We start from the raw sequence: 22,649 nt of genomic DNA, 5'->3' as shown, positions 1-22,649 counted from the left end.
AGTCGACACAGGCTAGACGGTGCAATCCCTAGTCGGTATTCTTATTATATCAGTTATGCTGTTCTGTTATTTGGCTTCATAATTCACTGAGACTCTGCAGCCTGAAATACTTTCATCATCCCAAGGAGTGCATAAATCAGTGCTAAATTAGCAGGGTGTTTTTATCAAGAGGCTGCAGCGAAACTCTATGGATGAGGCAGACAGAAAATGATCACCAATACGCTACAAATTTCTCACCCCATGCCCTCTCGTTTGCATTTCATCCCATGCATGCTAATTATGTGGTATGTTAATTTTTTTGTGATTTTTTTAAATTGGCAATCAAGTACCACAAAATGTGTTTTTTGTCTGTACCAAGTACCATCTTTATAATTATCTCACAGTTGCCATCCTCCGCGTGAAATCTTGCCCATGGACAAATATGAACATCTACTGTATGACTTGAAGAGAGTAAGATTGGATTATGGAGACTATTATGCCCAGATTTTGGGTGATTTTTCATGTATGATTTTATCTATTTTCTAAATTTAGTTAATCAGAACCAGATAGACTCTGCAGGCATTTTTCTGCACAGATTTTAGGAGACAAACTGCAGAATTCTCTGGAATGGATTTAAAGGGATTGCAGATTTAACTAATAAGTAAGCAACCAAGCCAGAAGTACACTCTCTAAAAAAAAACCCCACACAAATCTACACCTTTACCGGGCAGCAAAGCTAAAAGGTTCATCTTTATAACTTATTTACCCTGAAATGGTGCATTTTAGTAACTTCAAGGTACATATCAGTAACTAAAATGTTCATATTAGTACCTTTTGCAAGGGTATCGCACCAGTGACAATTCTGTACCTTTTTTCTAAGAGTATGTTGTTCATTAAAGGCAGTACATACTCTGACGGTATGCAAAATTCAGATGGAAAGTATTAAAAAGAACAATAAGCTTGCATGCAAGTGTTGCAGGCTGTGTAGAAACTGATACCTTTGAATTCTGGGGGATTCTCTTTTCTGGTTATAATCCCTATAATCTATATTTGGACATGTATTAAATATATTTATATATATTTTAATAATAATAATAATAATATAAATATAAAATAAATATAAAAGTATAATTTAATATAAATTATATAAAAATGCAATGTATTATGTAAAAGCATTTTTTTAATTTTTTTTTATTAAATATTAACAATCTGCATGATCAGCAATCACAGTATATCTGGGACATTCTGCCTGCATAGTTTGCAATCTTTTATGTGTTATTGTCAGGGGTGAAGAACTATGAAGCTAACCAGTGTTTTGTAGCGGGAAATAACAAGAAGGCAGACTTTTTCAAAGCCAAAATATTCCAAAACAGCCATCAAATAAACTATTGAAAATATAATGAGGTTAAACCTGCCAGCCTGTTAGCTGGTCTAGTTTGTCGCTCTGATTGAGAATTGTTAATACTAACATTATAAAAACGGTAAAAATGCCACTGGAAAATGAAACAGTAGGGGCGTCAGACTCAGTCAACATCCTAAGAAAAAGTACTGAATGTGCTTTAGTGTGTGTGTGTGTGTGTGAGTGTGTGTGTTTCACAAAAACAGTACGGTTTAATAAGGTCTCCAATTTGACCTCCATCACCTCAAGCAATATAATTGCATTCCACACAAATCCCAAGATCAAAGGTTCTTTTAAAGTTATTGACACCCTACTTAGTTCACAAATGAGAGGTGCACGATGGATAAATGGAAAACACTCAAGCATCCCTTCAACTGACATGGAATCAGTCATGATTGCAGTTTCTGATTCCTGCTTTTTGGTTTCAGACATCAAACCGGCGCCTGCTGTTCTCTGTATTGTTAATGCGTTGTCCTCAATCCCAGTGTGCTTGGGAAGCAGCATCTTCTATTGCAACAGCACAGTGCAACATTAAAGTGGCATTTCTTTTGACATTATTCATTACTAATTGCACTTGGTGGACTGTGGAGCACTAAACACGTCTTTTATTGTGTGAGTGGGTGTACATCTTTCATGTTTTATCACGAAGACGCCCTTAACGTCGGACTTCTCGCTGTAATTACTTCTCGCGGGTTATCAGCACAAGCGGGTCAGGTCTCCAGTGGACTCGGTGGGCTGCAGCAACACAAGTCTGGACGAATGGCGGTGGAAATCTAGGGCAAGTTGGAGCTTTATGTTGTGATTGGCATCGCCTGGTTCAAAAGAAGGACTCGGGGAGCTATATATAGATTAATTATTGTTGCACAAAGAGTTCTTCTGGAGTGTTTGCAGATAAGATGTTTACAGACTAGGCTGAAGAAGGGAGGAGGGGGACAGGGCTGTGTGCCATTCAGAAGTGAATTGAGAATGCCTTTTAAATGTATAATTGGAATTGGAATAGAGGTAGCAAACAAGATATGAATTTGAATCTAAATACTGTTCATTTTCTGCTGTAAATTAAATTTATAAAGATTTGATTTCAATATGAATTACCCTTAAACGTTTTATCATATACACAACATATGTGCTATTTCTAGAAATATTTGATGATGATAATAATGTCAGTGTTTGAACCTAGTATATATTTTTTTTATTTTAAATTGTATAATTTGTTTTATTTTAAATTATATATCATTTATAAAGTTACATGAAAACAATGTAACGATGTGGTAGATATTTGACAAAATTAAAATCTATAATTAACTAAATCAATTCACTAAATTAATTAATTTCAGCCAATTAATTTTAGGCAGTACTAAACTGGAAAAATATCTAATCAATTCTAATGTATTCTATGTTTAGAAGGCATAATTACATAATTAATCCAAATTAATTACTACCCTTAAACATTTTATCATATACACAACATATGTGCTATTTCTAGAAACATATGATGATATTTTTTAGTGTTTGAAATGCTACCTAATATATACATTTAATTCATTTTCATTTATTTTTTTATAATATATTATAATTTATATAATTAAAATGTTAAATTATTTCATCATATGTATTATATATACATTTTATTAAATTGTCAGTAAATGTAAATATTTATATGATATCTAATATTTCGTATAACTATATAAATATATATTATTTAAAAAGTTATATGAAAACAATGTAACGATCTGATGAAATTTTGTGGTGTGATATGATATCTATTTTAATGGCTGTGTTAATTTCAGCCAACTAATTTTAGGCAATACTGAACTGTCTAATCAATTATGCATTCGAAGTTTTGAGGGCATAATTGCTAAATTAATTATGTAATTAAGTATTTCTTGTCACGAAACGTGCTTGCTAATATTTCTTTAGTAAATAGATAAAAATCCTCTTCCTGTCATTCCAGCTCAACTTCTTATGGGGCGTGGCCAATTTCAAACTCACGCTCTTGAATCGAAAGGGATCTAGTTATTAAATTCTGAATTTTCTTTAACTTTTAAGGTGATAAAGATCAACAACAGCAAAAACCTCGAGAGAAACGACTCCTGCAACTTTCCATTTCATCACAGGGAGCGTCATTTGCGTAGATGTTACAATGAGATGGCCTTATGTAGGTTATCAGACGCACTGGAGCCCTCTTGAGCATGTCTGAAATTAATGTCAGAATGACGAATATGATGAAGGGATGCGATGAATATTTCATGCATGACCCATATGAGGGAAAGAGAGAGGGAGAGAGCAGGAGGGATGCTGAGAGACGCTGTGCGCGGTTCTGCGGAGCCTGAGCTGCTGCTGCTTATGCTGCTGATGCTGATGCGGGGAGGCTGACTGACCGACAGAGAGAGGGAGGGTCTATTCCACGCGCGGATTATTATTGCTCTGTATCGCGCTTTATCCATAAGGGAAGCACCCGAGGAGAATCGGAAGAAACCGAAGCTCTGACCCGAAAAGTAAGTGATTCATTTCCAAACCGCTGTGCTTTGATGCTTTGATGCGATGCATGTATAGCGAGATGATCAGTGTCTTCACTGTTTACACATGACAGCCTTGAAACATTTGTCTCAGACTTCATATCGAGGTAATACTGTGTATTTACTGTACATGCATGACAATTCCACCTTCTTTCTGTGATTATTTTGTGGGGCTGCTTGGTATCCATTCTGTCTGTTTTCTGCCATTAATGCAGCTTAAACTGTTTACAGACATTCAAACTTTACTTTGTGGAAAATGTGCTATGGTTTTTAAACTTTAGGCTCTTTAGAGAAATGTAGGATAAAAGTTTAAAAATCTGACTTTGACTTTTACTTTGAATGTTCGCCGTTGTGATGGCGTCATCGTTATATTTGCATACTAAATCGCAATTGGTCTTCTTTCGTGCATTTATTTGCATGAAGCATTTTTTTTTTTTCAAAATAAATCTAATGGGAAATGTTTATTTCTGTGCCACACATGACAACAAACATAATTGCAAAAATAATGACTGCCTCTCTGAGTAGGTAGCCTACTTCTTTTGAATTTGCAACCATTAAAAAAGTACAGGTGCGTCTAATTTTGCATACTTATGCACTATTTTCTGTTTTGTATGAATTGTGTAAGTAGTGCATTCACACTGGAAATTACAAAGAGAAAAAGTAAACTTTCAATTCCAGGATAATACACTTAATTCAGTTCATTTTATTAGTATAGCGCTTTTCACGATACACATCATCAGGTTTTTGAGGAAAACATTCCAGGATTTTTCTCCATATAATGGACTTCAATGGTGGCCAACGGGCTGAAGGTCCAAATTGCAGTTTCGATGCAGCTTCAAAGGGCTCTACACGATCCCAGCCGAGGAACAGGGGTCTTATCTAGAGAAACAATCAGTCATTTATTTTCTTATAAAAAAATAATATTCTTTTTAACCACAAATGCACATCTTGCACTAGCTTCGCAATGCACGTCCAAATTCACGCATTATGTAAACACTTTGGAAAGGTCACACGTGGTTAGTCTGTGTACTCCAGTTCAAAAAGATAGGGTAGGGCGAAAAACATCTAATTTTCTCCTCCAATTTCAAAATCGTCTGACATCGTTGCTTTACCTTTTTTTGTAAAGGCCGTTTGACTTTCTTTGCACGTTTGCTTTGTAAACACTGGGTCGGTACTTCTGCCTACGTCACGCGTGACCTTTCCAACGTGACTATGTAATAATGCAAGACTACATAAAGTCGAGCTAGTGCAAGACGAGCATTTGTGGTTAAAAAGTATATCAATTTTTATTTTTATAAGAAAATGACCAATCGTTTCTCTAGATAAGACCCTTATTCCTCGGCTGGGATCGTGTAGAGCCCTTTTAAGCTGCATTGAAACTGCAATTTGGACCTTCAGCCCGTTGGCCACCATTGAAGTCCATTATATGGAGAAAAATCCTGGAATGTTTTCCTCAAAAACCTAATTTCTTTGCGACTGAAGACAGAGAGAAATAAACATCTTGGATGACACTAGGGTGAGTGCATTATCAGGAAATTTTTATTCTGGAAGTGAACTAGCCTAGTCCTTTAAGAGTAAAAAAAGTACTTGTTTACATGTAGATTACGTTACATTTTAAAATACTCTTAGTCAGACTACAGTTACTTTTTATTGCACTGTTTTTTTTATTTAGTGCATTTCATGCATTTAGCTGCCGCAGCTTTAATTGCATACTGGAGAGGAAGAGGCTATCAGACTCCGATACTAAATGACAAAATAATCTTATGAAGTTCATACACTTCACAGCTGAGTACATAGTGCATAAGTACATAGAGTATAGTGTATAGTGCATAATTTGGGACACAATTTACAGTATGTTCTAGTCTGAATGCAATCCAGGCATACTCAGTTCAGTTGTGTCGCTTCACTCCTCTCTCATGGCTTCATGGGATAGTACGTTTCCATTGGATGTGCACTTCAGAATCTCGCCAGAAGCAGTAGGTCATCCTTCTTCTGTTTTACTATATAGTAGGGAAGTATGCATATTTTGATGACTTTCCAAACAGATAGGCTCACCCCAAACTCATACCGCTTGTTGTGCTAATGATGTTGTATCTATTAAATAAAAATGTTTCGATTCCATTTGGTGCCATCAGTGTCTCAGACATTACATTTTAATATTTATTTTACATCTGAAAGTTGCATAACATTGATTTTCGTGCACTGCCAACAGAGAGCTATGATGTGACATTAATGTTTTTAACAGCATAGAACCAAAGTCTTATAACTTTAAAACTATGCTTTTTCTGGTATTTTATGAAATACAGTAACATGCAATTAAGTGATTATGTGTATGCAACAGGATATTTAGTGAGAAATGGTCTTCATTTTCTATCTGGAATTGACTGGATTGTGAAAAGTGGCTGTTTTATATCAGAACAGAGTGGAGGTGGAGAGGGGCTAGAAAGTGAGAGGGCTTTGCGACTTAATTCAAAAATGAAGTCGTTTCAGATGCAGTGCAAGTTATTAACATTTAGGGGAAAAAAATATTAAATACTGTAAAAATGTTCCAACTCCAAGTCCCAAATTTATGTTCTAAAATGTTTTTCCAAGCAGTACACCTCGGTTAAGAGAAGACATACAAATATTTATTTATTTTTTAAACGTGAGTAGAATGTTATTTAAAACTTAGCATAATATTACTTAATTTGACTTAATGTGTCATTTTGCTAAATGCTTCTACATCTACAGAAATCTCAAATAAAGCAAGAACATTTTTTTTAACTGTAATGCTGATAACATAATAAGGATGTTCTGTTGGAGCGTTCCCTGTTAGGTGGGTATTCTGACCACATTTGAAGCCTTTATTTTTGCATACTCCATTAAATTAATAAAAAATGTGCACAATTAGACCAAGAACGTGCATTCGGAAAGTAAATAGTGTTCGTGTTGATTTTATGTTTACCTTAAGGTAACTTTTGACAGCGTACCTGTGAATGTCAGTAACTGAATACGACGTTAGTAGGTCAAATGGAAAAAATAGCAGTACTAGTACTTTTGCTTAAGATCACTCACCCTTTGGTAAAGATGTCACACCTTCATCCCAGACGACAAGACTTTTAAGTATGGATTGCATTCGCCTACCTTAAAGGTCACAGCCTTTTCGAGCAGTCAGTCAACCTTCTCATTTGAATGCAGTGGATAATGTGTATTAAAGGTTAGCGTACTTTGACTCGCAGCTCTCTCGTAGGGCATTTTCAAAAAGGGGAATATTTGCTCTACAAGCTTTCCCCCCAAGGCTCAGACTAGCCAATTTCAGAAGACTGTTTCAGCCTGCTTTAAACAGCGACTGCATAATGTCCGCCCGCTCCAAATATTAACTGTCTGCAGCAGTGACAGCCTGCCAAGTTTTCAGAGTCGAGCTTCAGTGATTTCTCGCCGTACTGGTGTCTTTAAACACCGCGGGGGAATAGCTGGTCTGCTGATTAAGGATCCGTGGCCTTGGACTCATTCATGTTGTAGGAAGGTATTTCCATAGCAATTAGCTATGAGACCTTTTGGCTCTCGCTTTAGAGAAATACATCCCCAGCTCCCAGTTGTAATCTTCCTGCTGAATCCTCATTCGGACCAGTCTCATCCACATTATTATCCCACTGCATTTATATTCAAATGGCACGTCGAAGCCCTTCGTAATTGAATCTAATCCACTCGGTTTGATCAAAGGCCTTTTACAGGAGTCATAGTTTAATTTGTTGAATCAATAGAGCAGCTATGGTTTTGTCCATGGCTGACCTAGATTTCTCTGGGTTTTATTACACTGCCTGAGTTAGTCGGCTTTTTTGGGAAAGCGTGTTGCAGGGAGTTTCGAATATAAAATCGTCAAGGAAAGGCAAACGCATTTTATGTAATCCTCCAGGGAATGGCAACGGCGGAATTGCATTATGTTCTGTATGGTGTGCTGAATTCAGTGTTGCTATGGAAATGATCTGCTCTGCTACAGTTGACATTGGCCAGACAATGAGCACAAAGGATTAAGAAAGCAGCAGATGAATAAAGAAGAGGTCAGATATAGTATTCTCCCATTTAGCTCTGTTATATCATGATCCTTTGATACTAGGTGTGGGAGGTAGGAGCAAAATTATATTGCAGGATGAGCCATTTCATATCAGGATTGTATTTTTGCTGCAAATTTTTATGAAAAAGGTTTATATGGGGGTTTTTTTTTTCTTCATTTGGAACTTGGTGGTGGAAAGTGAAAAGATTCGCATTATGAATATAATGAGTGCAATATAACATTTAAATATTTCAGAAAATTTTAAAATTGAGGTTTCTATAATATTGCTTTATAATAGTGACGTCATTCTGTCAAATTTATGATGTACTTTCTAAAATAAAGTCAGTGAAAATAGGGCCTAATACTGTGTTAATATGAAGGAATTTTCCATTTTGATATTTCACAGGCGATTTGAATGACATATTTTGAATTTCACATTGTATTGTGTTGTGTTGGGTTTAAAGGTAATGTCCTGGCAGAAAATTACCAGCACCTTTTCTGTTTTTCAGAGGTGCAAAGAAATGACAGGTTATTGGACAATTGGACAGGTTACACACTACACTACACAACATACTACCACGCTAATATAATAAAATGCATAGTTCCAACTCCAAGTTCCAATTAAGGATGAAACGTTTCCTGTTTTCATGTTAAGCCATGATAAAAAGTGCAGATGGTTAATATTATTATTTCATATTTTATTTATCATTAAAAGTATACTTGATTATCATAGTTTGAAAAACTTTGAAAAAGCGTTAAGCACAGTTACTAAGGGGCCGTTTACACGACAACGTTTTCAGCCAGAAACAGGAAATTATTATGCGTTTTGCCTGTTCGTTTACACGACAACGTCGTTTTGGGAACTGAAAACGCATAATTTTTAAAACGGGTTTCAAAGTGCAAGTTTTTGAAAAGGCCACCATTATCGTTTCCGTGTAAACACCCAAAACAGGAATCTGTGTAAACACCCAAAACGGGAATCTGTATAAACACCCAAAACGGGAATCTGTGTAAACACCCAAAACGGGAATCTTTGAAAACGGTGACGTCATGTGTTTGGTATGTAGACATGTGCAGTACATGTCGATTTTAAAGGCAAGCGTGAACAAACATAGACAACAATGGCGGAGTACATGGTACTGTTGTTGCTGTTTAAGAGTTTGCTAACGCTTCTTCAGCAAAGTGTGGATTTACTTCACCAATATTACAACCAACAGCGGAGACGCATCATATACAACATATAATCGTCACTGTCCTACAGGTACTGTTTACTAACAAGGTGACAGCGCCAACTACTGGCCTGACATACGTAATACAGCATTTGTGGCCGTTTTCGCGGATATGTGTAAACGCGAATCATTTTAAAAACGTTGTCATGTATAAGTGAAACTTTTTTAAAAATGCAAGGGAAAAACTTTTCCGTTTTTGACTACATCGTTTCCGTGTAAACGTAGCCTGAGTCTCACGCAGGCGCAACATGCAGCAACGGTTTGGTTTTGTGTGAAAACATGACAGAAGGCTGATAGAATGTCTGAATGAATGAATTCTCAAGTTTTGATGGGATTTACTTTTCATCTTCCCTCCATGTAATCCCTAATAAAGTGTTGTTTATCAGCGCAATAATGCTTTGGTTACAGAGGTAACCGGAAACAGCTCTATTTCTGCAATTCGACATAAAATTTGGTAAAATGATTTCATAGTGTTTAACGAGTACTTTTTGAACATTTCCAGAATGGTTTATCAATACCGTGAAATTTTATTCAATTTTAATATGGTAAAAATGGCATTATGCCTATAAGTTACCAGCATTTACACAACCTTAGCCAATGTTGTTTGAGCGTTCCCTGTTAGGTGGGAATTTTGACCACATTTGAAGCCACATTATTTTTGTCATACTTCACTTAGCTTTAATAGCATTTCTTTCCACTGAAAGCTGTGCCGATATACTGTATGTAGGATACTGCAGTATATGCACTCTTAAAAATAAAGGTTGGCATCAGTGGTTACATGAAGAACCGTTAACATCCATAAAATCTTTCTATTGCACAAAAGGTTCTTTACAGTGGAAAAATTCCTCAGATTATTATAAATGTACTTGAAGAAATGGTTCTTGTAAGAACTGTTAAGGTTCTTTGAGGAAGGTAAAATGGGTCTTCTGTGGCATGGCATCACTTTGAAAACCCCTTCTTGGAATCTTTATTTTTAAGAGTGTAGCAATTTTTCTAACCACTGACACATTTCAATCATGGCACGGTGTGGTATATTGTCAAAACGCTCTGCCTTATTTGATACTGAGAGCAAATGTAAATTTGAATGAAGGCAGTGCAGAGAATCCCCTGCAGAACTATAACAACGCTCGGTAGATGAACCCTCCCAGGATCATTTTGTTCTGATTAAGAACCGCACTTTTGTGGACTTTAGAGTTGGCGCTGTTTGTATTCAGGGAGGCTAATTAAATAGAAGTTGATAAACACTTACCTGCTGGGGCCTTATGGATTCACCGGAGGAGAGAATGACAAGAGGACCTTAAATGGATCATTTGCGTAAAGTCTATTGAATCATACTCGCAGCTAATAGCTCAGGTTTAGGATACAATGAGGCCCAGAATTAAGCCTAAGTTATGTATTGGGGATGGGAGACTAGCTAATTCAAAGTTTGAATAGGATGCGCACTGATTGTAAATGACTTCAGTGGGCGCTCGTAGGCCTACTGTTGATCTCAAGCTGTTCGAGCAGTTAATTAACCAAAAGAAGAAGACGTGGCGGAGCAAATCATTTCAGATTGCAATTAATGCGATTTGCAAGGCATGCCAAGAGTGCGCAATCCTGCTTAGAACATCAGCTCGGGTCAAAAGGGGTAAGATCACTGTGATTTTTGTTTGTTTGTTAATGCATCATTAAAAGTGAAGAAGGCTTCGGCACAGAACCCCCGGTTCCCGCATCTTGAGATCGTCTCTTTGTTTCTATGGCAACCCATCTCTGCATACCGAGTCAAGGGGGGGAAGGAAAACAAGACTTGAGAAATGTGTCTTTCCTTGAGCTTTCTTTTAAGTTTTTGTCTTCTCTTGGATGAGACGTACGACAGCTTGGCCTGTAAATGATGGTGGAGATAGTCGAAACCCCAGGTGAAAGACTGCGATTGGAATACAAAGGCAGGGAAAGAAAGGCAGAGGGTTGGACGCAGAGGAAAAAAACCTTCTCATCTCAGCTCGCCTTTGACAGTCAATTTACATCTGAGAATATCTCCCCAAGTTACGGCTCGCCCAGCTCAGCTTCGTGGCTCTTTGTAATTGTTACATGAAACATTTATATAAATCTGAACTGATAATCTACACTACAAATGCTTTTCAAAGAACAATGTTTTTGTAGCTGACTGAGCATCAAACAACTAATTGGAAATATCCATTTTTTTACATTCGAAAGGGATTTTATCGTAGATTAGCATGGCCTGTCATTTTTCAGATCGTTCTTCAAGGGCTTTCAGGGGGATTGACTTTTTAAAAGCATAAAAAGGCTGGTTGGCCATGGGAGGCTTGTTGGTTAGACTAATTAAAAAGCCTAGATTCTTACCTGTTAATGTGTTTTTTCTTTTATTGTGATGAGTTTCCTATGCCTGTCAACGTCATGTGTTTCTTAAAAGATTTTTTCCAGTTGTGAAGATCTGTGGGAAGGGCACTTAATAGATACAATTTTTTCCTATTTAATTTTTTTTTTTTTTACATATACTTTTATACATTTTAAAATAAATGTATACTTTTCATATTTAAAGATAAAAGGTGAAAATGTAAAACGTATACAATAAAAAAAAAATTTAATATAGATGTATTTTGATGGATGTTTTTTGAGAATACTATTTAATACTTTTACTCAGCTAAGATGCATTAAATTGGTCATAAGTGACAATAAAGATATGTATAATGTTACATTTATTTCAAATAAATACTGTTTTTTTAACAAACAATTCTTAAGAAATGTATCACAGTTTCAACAAAAATATTAAGCGCACAATGATTTTTAAAAATGATAATAAATATTTCTTGAGCAGCAAATCGGCATATTAGAATCATGTGACACTGAAGACTGGAGTGACGATTCTGAAAATTCAGGCATAAATTACATTTCAAAATATATTGAAACAGTTATTTTAAATGTTATCAATATTTCACAATATTACTGCTTTTGCTGTATTTTCGATCAAATAAATGCAGCCTTGGTGACAAAAGAGATTGTGTTGGGTTTGTAGAGCTTGAGGGATTTGTCATATAATATGATGTTTCTCAATCTCAATCTTTTACAAATCGATTGCTACTCATCGTTGATGTTTGAGAAACGGGATTTTGGTCCTGTGAGCACCCTATGTTGAAAGAAAATGAGAAAGTCTGACAGAGTGATATTTTGAACCTGTGTGAGAGCATGAGAGAAAGACACACTGAAAGATCGGCTCATTGTAAACTGTGATTGGACTTGATGAAGTGTTCACCACTCTCAGGGGTCTCTGTGTAGTTAACACAATCACTAGAGGCCCAGAGCTCTCAACCTGTAATAACCCAGTTTAATCGTTATTAAAGTACTATCTGATGGCTTACAATGAGAACAGAGCGGCCAAACACTTCTATTTGGTGATCAACTTTTCAGAGAAGCCCATCAGGGACTCGCCATCCACCTGAACGGCTGTAAATGGCATTGAGATGGGAACATTTCTGAATGAAGGTCCTGTAAATTGAGACGTGTCCTGTGGGGTTTTTCACACTTTCTGATGACTAGCATTGTAGGCTAATTACAGTAGCAGCACTATACTAACTTTGCTACAGTTTCAGTAGTGTGGCAGCAGCTCAGGTGATTTCATAACAATGTAGTTTTAGCAGTTCAGTGTGTTCCGTTCCTGCTTTTTTTTTTTTCTTTTTTTTTTTACACCACATTGAATTGTAAAACGCAAGCAACCAGAAGTCATTTGTTTTTAATGAGACCTGATCCAGAGACCAGCAGCACAGAGACACAGAGATGAGCTCCAGTGGTTTCATCCATGTGTGAACACCTTTCATTTGTAGAGCTGGAAAATATCAATAGAATCAGCTTGTTCGTCCAGTTTTTGCAAATAAATGGTTTACAAAAAAAAAGAAAGAAAAGAATTTCAGGTTTCAAAACTTCAAAGATTCTAGTCCCTGGATTTTAGGTTTTGTTAAATACTGCATTTTTTATTATTATTTCATGTCATTATATGTATTACATTAGGTTGTATGGTAGTTTTTTGTTTTATGTAGTGTAAAAAATTCAGGAATAAATTCAAAAATACATTTGATCAAAAATACAGTAAAAACACTATATTGTAAAATATTATTACAATTTAAAATAACTGTTTTCTATTTTACAATATTTTTTTTTATTCTTTATATATATTTATGATTGAAAATGGTTGCCAAGTATGCAAATCAATTAAAAATAGTTGAGGTCTTATTTACATTTCAGTTACTCAAATAGAGTTTCCCTACATGTGGAAAGGGGATGTTTTCAAATTTAGACATGTCCTTTCACATAATGAAGCACCTTTGTTGTGTGGATTTAAAAACAAGCAGGTTGTTCAATAATAATTGGATTTTGCTTTGAAGCTAATGTGGGGTTTGTTGACATAGCTGCAATACTTCTAATTTCCCCCCATTATATTCATTCTTTGGGAAAGTCTTGTGCTCAAGCAAGGGTTGTAAGTGAAGGTGACCTGTTGTACGGGAAGCATGGGAACGGTTCCTCGAGGAAAGATAGAGACTGAGGGAGATATAGTGAGATGAAGAGCATGGTTGCCTGGATACTGCTGGATGCTAAGCCGTGGTACAACGGCCCACTTCAAGCTCATTGTGTACACAGCTGAGGAGAGAAGAACAGTTGTGTGAAATTGGTTGCGTCAATTGAATCAAGTGATGATGCTATTCTGGGCCATCTTCCATATCTCTGCCTCCACTTGGATGAAAACAGAAAATAAAAAAAGTGTTTGCATAACTTAAGCCGTAGACTTCACAGCCATAAATAACACAAAATGTGTCTTTCTGTATGTTTGCTGGGAAACATATTGTAACTAATGTGAGCTTTTCTTTCTTGGTCGAAGTCTTTGATATGCATTAGCTTTCTGTAATTAGTTCCCATATATTATTTGTCTTAATATGATTACAGAATAATTGTAGCGCTGTAATAATTACTGCTTTGTATATAAGAATGTGCTAAGGGGAAAGCAAAAACAAGCTTTAATTACATTACGTGTTTGTTTTTAGCAGACACTTTTATCTGTTTCACTCTCAACTGATACTAAGTGTACAATTTATGTTAAAGTCAAAATGAAATAAAAATGTATTTACTTTCTTAAGTGCATTATTTATTTATTAAAGAAGGGTTGTCTTTGTAAACTTTTAGCAATTTGCGCTGCCCCTGAAACGATTTAGTTTACACACACACACACACACACACACACTCACTCACATATATAATGCATATATATATACTGTATATGTATATATATATATATATAATGCATAAGTACATTCATATTTTCATTTTAATTTAAGTTTGTTTTTAGTCATTTTGTTATGTGATTTTGTCATTTTTATTTGTTTATATGCATATATATAAATTTCTATTTAGCTTTTTCTTGTTTTAGTGATTTTAGTACTTCAAAGCAAACAAATTTGAGAGTTAGTTAACAATAACAACACTGTTTATTTTTCTGAGAAAAAAGTCAGAATTGTAAGTTTATATCTCACAATTCTGACGTTATAACTAGCAATTGCGAGTTTATATCTCACAATTCTGTGAAAAAAAGTCAGAATTGTGAGATAAAAAGTCGCAATAACCTTTTTTTATTTTTTATTCAGTGGCGGAAACGGGCTTCCATATTTGGCTGTTATCTGATTCATCTAATACTTTTTGCCCATTTGCCCTATAGCAATTTCTAAGACTGATAGCCAAGAATACACCACAATCAAAATACCAAAATGAAACAACTACTCAAATATTAGGCTAAATGCTTGTGGAAGATACAGATGAAACAGACTGGAAAAGTGAGATGCACTTCAGTGATGCCTTGTATATATTCAGAGATGTAATGAGATCATCATATTCCATTAGTCAGTCATGGGAATTGTAGGCAACAGTATGCGAATATATGGATATTGCAAATGTTGTAATCACTGTGCACACTGTCATAATTGCTGTATGAATTGCACACAGTGGATAAAGCAGTGACTACTAAACATTAAAGCTATTATAGATGTGGGCTGAATGTAGAGTTGGCCGTGTAAACTAATTCCTCTGATGCTTTACAGGAGCTGACGTGAGGGACCACAGCGATCGCTCAGGGTGATGACGGTGCCCTCGGCACATGAGTTTCATTGGCAGAGCCTGGCGTGTCTTTCCAGTGCCAGCGTGTATCACTCATTGGCTGATGTCGGGGGGCATTTGTATATGGTGGGGGGTTGCGATGCCTCTGGTCGACCCACCAGCGCTCTTGATCTCTACTCCCCTGAGGTGGACCGCTGGCTCAGTCTTCCTCCGATGCCCACACCGAGAGCCAGTGCAGCGGTGGCTGTCTTAGGCAAGCAGCTGCTGGTGGTCGGGGGAATGGGGAAGGACCAGCGCCCCCTGAAGGCCGTGGAGGTATACAGCACAGAAGAAGGCAAGTGGAGGAAGAGGTGCTCGCTCAGAGAGGCGTCCATGGGGCTTTCTGTCACTGTTAAAGGTAGAAAAACCTTGTTTTATAATCAATTTTATATTCGTTACAAATATAGTTTGATGTATTTGCAAGTCAAATATATTTAATTATTCAATGAAAAAAATACAAGGCCTTTGATTTTGTTCATGTAAATTGAAAAAAAAATCATTTAATATATGTATATAATGTAAATTGTGCATAATAAAATTAGGAATGTGGATTAAAGACTGAAATAAACAGTTTTTGACTTCTCTGAATAGTGAGAAGTGTCTATATTACAAGTTGAAGAGAACGAACTGAAAACATCAAAAATTCTGATGAAATATTATGATGATTAATCTTAATATTACAATAATACATATGAAATGTTGTATATACACTGCCAGTCAAAAGTTTGGAATAATTAAGATTTTTGTCCAAGTAAACTGATGAAAAATAATAATGATGAAAATACAGTAAAAACAGTAATATTGTGAAATAGTATTACAATTTAAAATAACTGTTTTCTATTTTAATATAATTTAAATTGTAATTTATTCCTGTGATGGCAAAAATTAACATAAGCGCATAAGAGACTTCTTTAAAAAAAAATCTTACATCTATATATATATATGTATGTGTGTGTGTGTGTGTGTGTGTGTGTGTGTGTGTGTGTGTGTGTATAGATAGATGGATAGGTGTATGTTGAAATTAAATATTTTGAAGATAAATATAAATATTAAAATAATACACTGTAAAAAATGATTTTTCAAAGTTATAAATAAAACAAAGTTTTTTGTATAATTCAGTATATTAATTGTTGTTTCTTTGTAGTTATTTGTAAAGTTTACTAGCAATTTCTGAGTGAAAATTGTTTCAAATAAAATCCTACACTTTTTCAGTGTATAAAATATATATATTTTTTTTTAATAATGTGTAAATGACTAATGGCTACTAATGAATTATGCACAATAAAAAAAAAAACAATAATGTGTATTAAATCGTTTTATTTCATGTTGATTTTCAACAAAAAAAATAAACATGTCAGTCACTTTAAACAGTCACCTCTTTTCAGTGGCACTTCTGTCAGCACATGAAATGTAAAGCATTTATTCATTGTTTACTGAGTATTTGACATTGTAGGGTGAGAGATTGTTTTGTTCAAGAGTTCTTTGTTCAAAATAAAGACCTTCATTTGACTCTCTTCACCTCTGTTCAGACGGCAGAGCTCTTGCTGTTGGGGGAATGGGAGCAGACCTCCTGCCTAGAAGTGTTCTCCAGCAGTACGACCTTCGCAAGGACGTGTGGGCGCTCCTTCCGCCCATGCCCACCCCGCGCTACGATACCAGCATCTGCCTACTGGGCTCCAAAATCTACGTGGCAGGTTTGCTGAGCAGAGAGAGTCCTTGTGTATCTGTAATCTCCTTGTGCATTAAATAATTTGTGTGTATGTGTGTAACTGACCTTGCTGTACTTTTAGAGACAAAATTGCTGAAAACAATGTCCCATGAAGTTAGCTAAATCTGAACAAATAAATAAATAAATAACAGGGTTTCTGCAGGTCTTGAACAGGTTTTCAGAAGTCCGAATTGACCATTTCACAAATTAAGGCCTTAAAAAGGTCTTAAACCGGAGCAGAAAGTCTTAAATTCATAAAGTTGTAGCATTCAATGAAATCTTCCTCTGCATTTTTGTCTTGTTTTCCAGTACAGAAATCTACATCATTAAATTAAGATGCATTTACTTGAGAAAATGAAGATATTAGGTCTTGTTTTCTGAGAAACTGAACAAAATTATGTGAGTTTATACTTCAAACAAGAACAAATATCTGCCAATTGAGTACAAAAACTGCATCATGCAGTGTGATCAGAAGGTGCAATAAAAGATATTTCCATATTCTAGTTAAGCATTGTTTTGTAGTATTTTTTGTAAAACTGTTTCTAATACGACTCATTGTTCGACATCTACGTTTAGAGAACATATTGATGTATTGTGTTCCTTAAAATTTCTTTACTTGGTTTTAAAAAGGTCTTTAAACTGTTTTAAATGTACCTTTAAAAAATCTACAGGAACCCTGACATAAATAAAATTCCAAATGATATTCAAAGAGATTATTGTTTTATAAAATCTGTTTTTTTTTCTAAGATATTTGGTGCTTCCAATGCAAAAATGACCAATCACCATCAATATCTCTGTTCCATCAGGTGGACGTCAGTGTAAGCGTTTGGTGAAGGCGTTTGAAGTCTTTGACATAGAAAGCCGCACCTGGTCCTCTCTACCCAGCCTGCCCTGCAAGAGATCTTATTCTGGGGTCTTATGGGACAGCGCCGGGCGTCTCTGCTGGTTAGGAGGGCTCAGACAAGGCGGAATACACCAAAGTTCAAAGTTTACCAAGAATGTTAACATCTTCGACACCAACCAAGGTAAATTAGCTAGACGTACCAACAGTATGAAAGCACGTCTCTCATATTTACATCCAAATGGCAATGAATTCACATAGAACAGAACTGAAGCTATAAGATACTTAAATTGTCTGTATTCAGTCAGATTTGGGGTTAGTAATATTTTATTTTAAGAAATATTTTTATTCAGCAGGGATGAATTAAATTGATCAAAAGTAATAAAGACATTTATAATGTGATAAAAGTTTTCTATTTCAAATAAATGCTATTCTTTTGAGCTTTATCTTCATCAAAGAATCCTGAAAACAAATGCAGCACATTTTTCAGAACAAATATTAAGCAGCACAACTGTTTTCAGCATTGATAGTAATCAGAAATGTTTCTTGAGCAGCAAATCAGCATATTAGAATGATCTCTGAAGAATCATGTGACACTGAAGACTGGAGTAATGATGCTGAAAATTCAGCATTGAATCACAGGTATAAATTGCATTTTAAAATATATTGCAATAAAAAAAATGTTTTTAATTTCACAATAGTACTGTTTTTGACTGTGTTATTGATTAAATAAATGTAGCATTGGTGAGCATAAAAGACTTCTTTCAAAAACATTTTTTAAAAAAACTTACTAACCTCAAACTTCTGAATGGTATTGTGTGTTACTTCATAAAAGGCTAGACTGCAAAAGATTGTGTTGATAAATAGTGTATTTTATCCACATTGCCTGTTGAAAAAAAGATGAAAAAACAGCTGAAAAGAGGCCAAAACCCCTATAAAATCAACGTCCTAGACCAACTTAAACAGTCCCGGAAACTAATAGTACCATCTTAGGCTGGTTTAATATGTTTTTTCGATGCATTATAAAAATAGGCTTAGTGCTAAAACTGTGAATACAGTAACTTGTGAATATAGGCACCAAATTAAATAAGCGCTGCTTGTGCATGTGGCATGAAACAAGCCTTAGTTTTAATCTGTGAAATCTCCAAGAAAAAAATGTTTTAGCTGTTGAATGCGTATCAGCAAAAAATGTTTCAACGCACAAATATATTAGTAATCTCAGTAACTGTTCCCTTTTTTATTCGATTTTTTTTTTCTCGGATTAACCCAAAAAAGGGACGGAAAGATACAAGGTGTGACAAAACGTAAGACCTGCTGAAATGAGTTATTGATTTCTCTCCAGCTTCTCACGCTTTTTCTTCCTCTACATCGTTTCCGTTCAAATCTGATCTTTTCTAATCAGATTCAGCAGATGGGAAAATTTGACATTTTTTGGCCCCAAGGGCGATAAAAAAAGTTCCTATCGTAAGTGGGCAGCGAGGAGGCCATAGTGAACAACTGAACTGTGCACGCTGCTGTATGAATCATTTCTTTCGTTTTTAATTATTCCATTATTGGCGCATGTGTCAGTCAACAGATGCATGAGCCGCCGTTCACAGAGCAGCATGAGGGATTAAGCCTCGCTATCTAATTTCCTTCTGCCCGAATCTGCCACCGGCAATAATAGCCCTCGCGTGCAAAGTCTCCCAATCTAATATAACTAGGCGATAAGATCGTGGGATAGGAGGGGGGCGTTAAATGATGCTATTCAGAAACACATTGTCATCCCTTATCCGTAGCTCATCCAGATAGATAGTTAAGCACATCTGCTCTTTTGTCTTAATGCGGGCCGCTGCGGAGGGGGTTATATCCCAAGAAAATCCCAGTTTGTAGGCAAGATGGATGTGTCTTTATTAAAGATCCAACTTTACACTGTGTACTTGCTAATTGAGCAGTGTTAGACACAGAACAGCATGTTTTCATAACTTTATGCTAAATTAACAGGTATCAGGACGGACCCCAGCACCAGTTTGAAGGGTATTATGATTTTGCATTTGAATAAAAAGCATGCTTGGCATCAGATAAAGTTAAAGGGCATCGCCGTTCAGCAGAAAAAGCTTCAGATTTTCGGCCAACAACAGAGCGAGCGTTGCACGCCAAGGGTCGAAGTCAATATCCTGTCCAAAGTTGACAGACCCTTCATTGCTCATTCAAGTCGGACACCTTGATCCTGATCTAAATTGCCAAATTTGCAGCAAAACATCAATAAATTATTTATTTAAAATCACCGGAGAAAAACAAATTCACAAAACAAAGTCTTGTTGTCCACTGACTACTGTACATAGGCTGCTACCTTTTAAAGCAGCTTCCTGACTGAATATTGCATAAGGTCTTTGAATACCATAAAGTCAACATTGCAGTTAATTTTGGCCAAGAACCACCCACTTAGACCAGAAGAGATCATCTGACTGACATATAAAGCAAACAACCACAGTTTGTCAACTTTACATTTACATTATGTAATGTTTTTAAAGCAATGTCAACATGATGCTAAATGAATGATGTTAGAACTATTGGGTAAAAAGTCTGTTTTAATTTTTTATGATCTTTTTGATTTCTAAAGGATCATGTGACACTGAAGACTGGAGTAATAACATCACAGGAATAAATTACATTTTAAAATAAATTAAAATACAAAAGCATTATTTTAAATTGTAATAACATTTAACAATAGTAATGTGTTTGTATGTTTGATCAAATAAATGCAAAAACATAAAAAATCTATTATACTGGAAAGTATAATTGATTGATTAATAATAATCAAAAAAAAAGTTATAATAAGCATTTCTTTCCACTCATCCACCATCTTAGATTTCTTTTTTCACATCACTTGATGCAGTGCATATTAGGGTTGCCTGATCTGTGAAAAATGCCTGCAATGGAAACAAAAAAAACATGTTGTGTTAATCTTCCATTTTGATATGGTTTTGATCTGTTATATATACATAAGTGCTGTGAGCGTCTGCATACGTGTCTTTGCAATCAAAAGCTCGTCACATTTTTTAACAGTATTTCAACAAGCCTGACAGAAGGAGTTGCCATCTCTCAAACAACCATCATTGTTCTAATGGCGTTTGTGTGTTATTGGCTGTGATTGTGATTTTTGGCCGATTAGGTTGACTGAGAAATGTAAATAATGTGCCACATTAATGTTCCACATCTGTGAAACACAGAAAGCTGCACAGCTCCAACTTCCTTTTCAAAGCAATTAAAGTGTTCTACCTCAGTCATTTTTTTGAAGAAATGGCCCTTGCATTTATTACGGCAAGCCACTGGCTTAGTTATTAGACAGATATTAGATCCTGCAAATGGAAAACAGTCTGTCAGCTTTAATCGACAAGCTCGCAGGCTCTAATCTGCAGGAAAGTCATTTATTTCCATTTCCTCTTTAGCTGTTTTAGGAAAAGCTGTCAAATAAAACAGTTTCAAATCACATATAAGCCAGTTAAATTTTCTTTCACTCATTGTATAAATCTGATTTATTGTGTCAGATTTGAAATCACACAGTGTTAATGGTGAATAGTGTGTAATTTATCCAAAGTTAAAATTCTCTCTTGCGTCCCATTATAATGTACAAACTATATGTAAGCCATTGTTAAAATGACACCTTTTAAATTGCTGCTAGTGGTGGAGAAATTACATACTTCACCTTTAATATTTAGCAATTTATTATTGTTATTTGTTTGTGTCCATTTTGATTCGTAGGAACTTGGTTGAAATCAGAGGACACTGTACCCTTGAAAACCAAGCGAGCAGACTTTGCCGCAGCCATAGTGCGAGGCAGAATGATCGTGGCGGGAGGTCTAGGTATGGAAGTTGCACCATTTATCTACTGCACAGTTGCTGTCACGGTTGGTGTCATCCAAACATCTGCTCTCTTCATACAGGCCATCAGCCATCAGTGCTGGACACTGTTGAAGCCTTCCATCCCGAAAAAAGGAAATGGGAGAGGCTGTCGCCTATGGCGACGCCGCGTTGCTCTGCCTCCAGCATCGTGATCCGTGATCGCTTACTGGTAGTAGGAGGTGTCAATCAAGTCCCAAGCTCCGCCCATGAGATTCTATATGTAAAAGAGGAGGAGATTCTTTAACCATAGAACGTTAGGTTTACACATCAGAAAAAGTTGCCTTCCGTGATCAAGTAAAACACAAATTTTCACATTAAAGGTGCGGTCGTGTTTACCATTACTTTGGGAAATTTTGCAAGCAAAATCCAGTCTGCGCAATTGAGAGTTTTCACATGAAAGGTGAAAAAGTTCTCAATTCAGTTGGCGCTCTTCAAGGTGGTCATGCAAATCTGCCGCGCTGAGCAATAGAAATCTGCTTGGTTTGAAAGTGATTCTGTGTGAGCTGTGCTTCATACATATCTACGCTTTTGACAGTGGACCTTTTTTTGCGAAATTTTTGGGGCAAAATCCAGATCTGACCAATTGGGAGTTTCGCTTAAGGGCGAAAAATTTTCCAGCACAGTTTTTGCTCTTGTATGCCCCGCCTTTCTGAAACGTGTCGATTTTTACAAAGCTCATCGGTCTGAAAAGCGAGGTGTACGCTGATTTGCCAGCTAGTGCGTTGAGATTGGCCGAATTCCTCAAGCGTGTGATGGAAATGTTACGCCACTTACCATACTGTGATGCCGTATCCCAGAGCGACGAGACAAAAACATTAAAACCCATTATAAACGAGGCATTTGTTGCATCCAGTGGGGACATAATTATGGATTATAATGACTTATACTGTCTTTTTACGTGTTGCGTTGCATCGCGCCGCGTAAACA

The 22,649-nt window shown here is 36.0% G+C and overlaps 1 protein-coding gene across 1 annotated transcript; it reads left to right on the top strand.

Annotated features, from left to right (window-relative positions):
* Positions 1–3,746: 3,746 nt before the first annotated feature.
* LOC107700004 (kelch domain-containing protein 8A-like) lies at positions 3,747–21,966 on the top strand. The gene is made up of 6 exons (XM_016501520.1): positions 3,747–3,873; positions 15,234–15,646; positions 16,818–16,982; positions 17,803–18,021; positions 21,582–21,683; positions 21,764–21,966. Exons 2-6 carry the CDS (start codon positions 15,271–15,273, stop codon positions 21,964–21,966), a joined length of 1,065 nt encoding a protein of 354 aa, XP_016357006.1. The 5' UTR covers positions 3,747–3,873; positions 15,234–15,270.
* Positions 21,967–22,649: the final 683 nt, after the last annotated feature.

This window comes from Sinocyclocheilus anshuiensis, unplaced genomic scaffold, assembly GCF_001515605.1.
Source record: "Sinocyclocheilus anshuiensis isolate Anshui unplaced genomic scaffold, SAMN03320099.WGS_v1.1 scaffold313, whole genome shotgun sequence".
Classification (NCBI taxonomy): domain Eukaryota; kingdom Metazoa; phylum Chordata; class Actinopteri; order Cypriniformes; family Cyprinidae; genus Sinocyclocheilus; species Sinocyclocheilus anshuiensis.
This window is presented reverse-complemented; position numbering and strand designations above follow the sequence as displayed.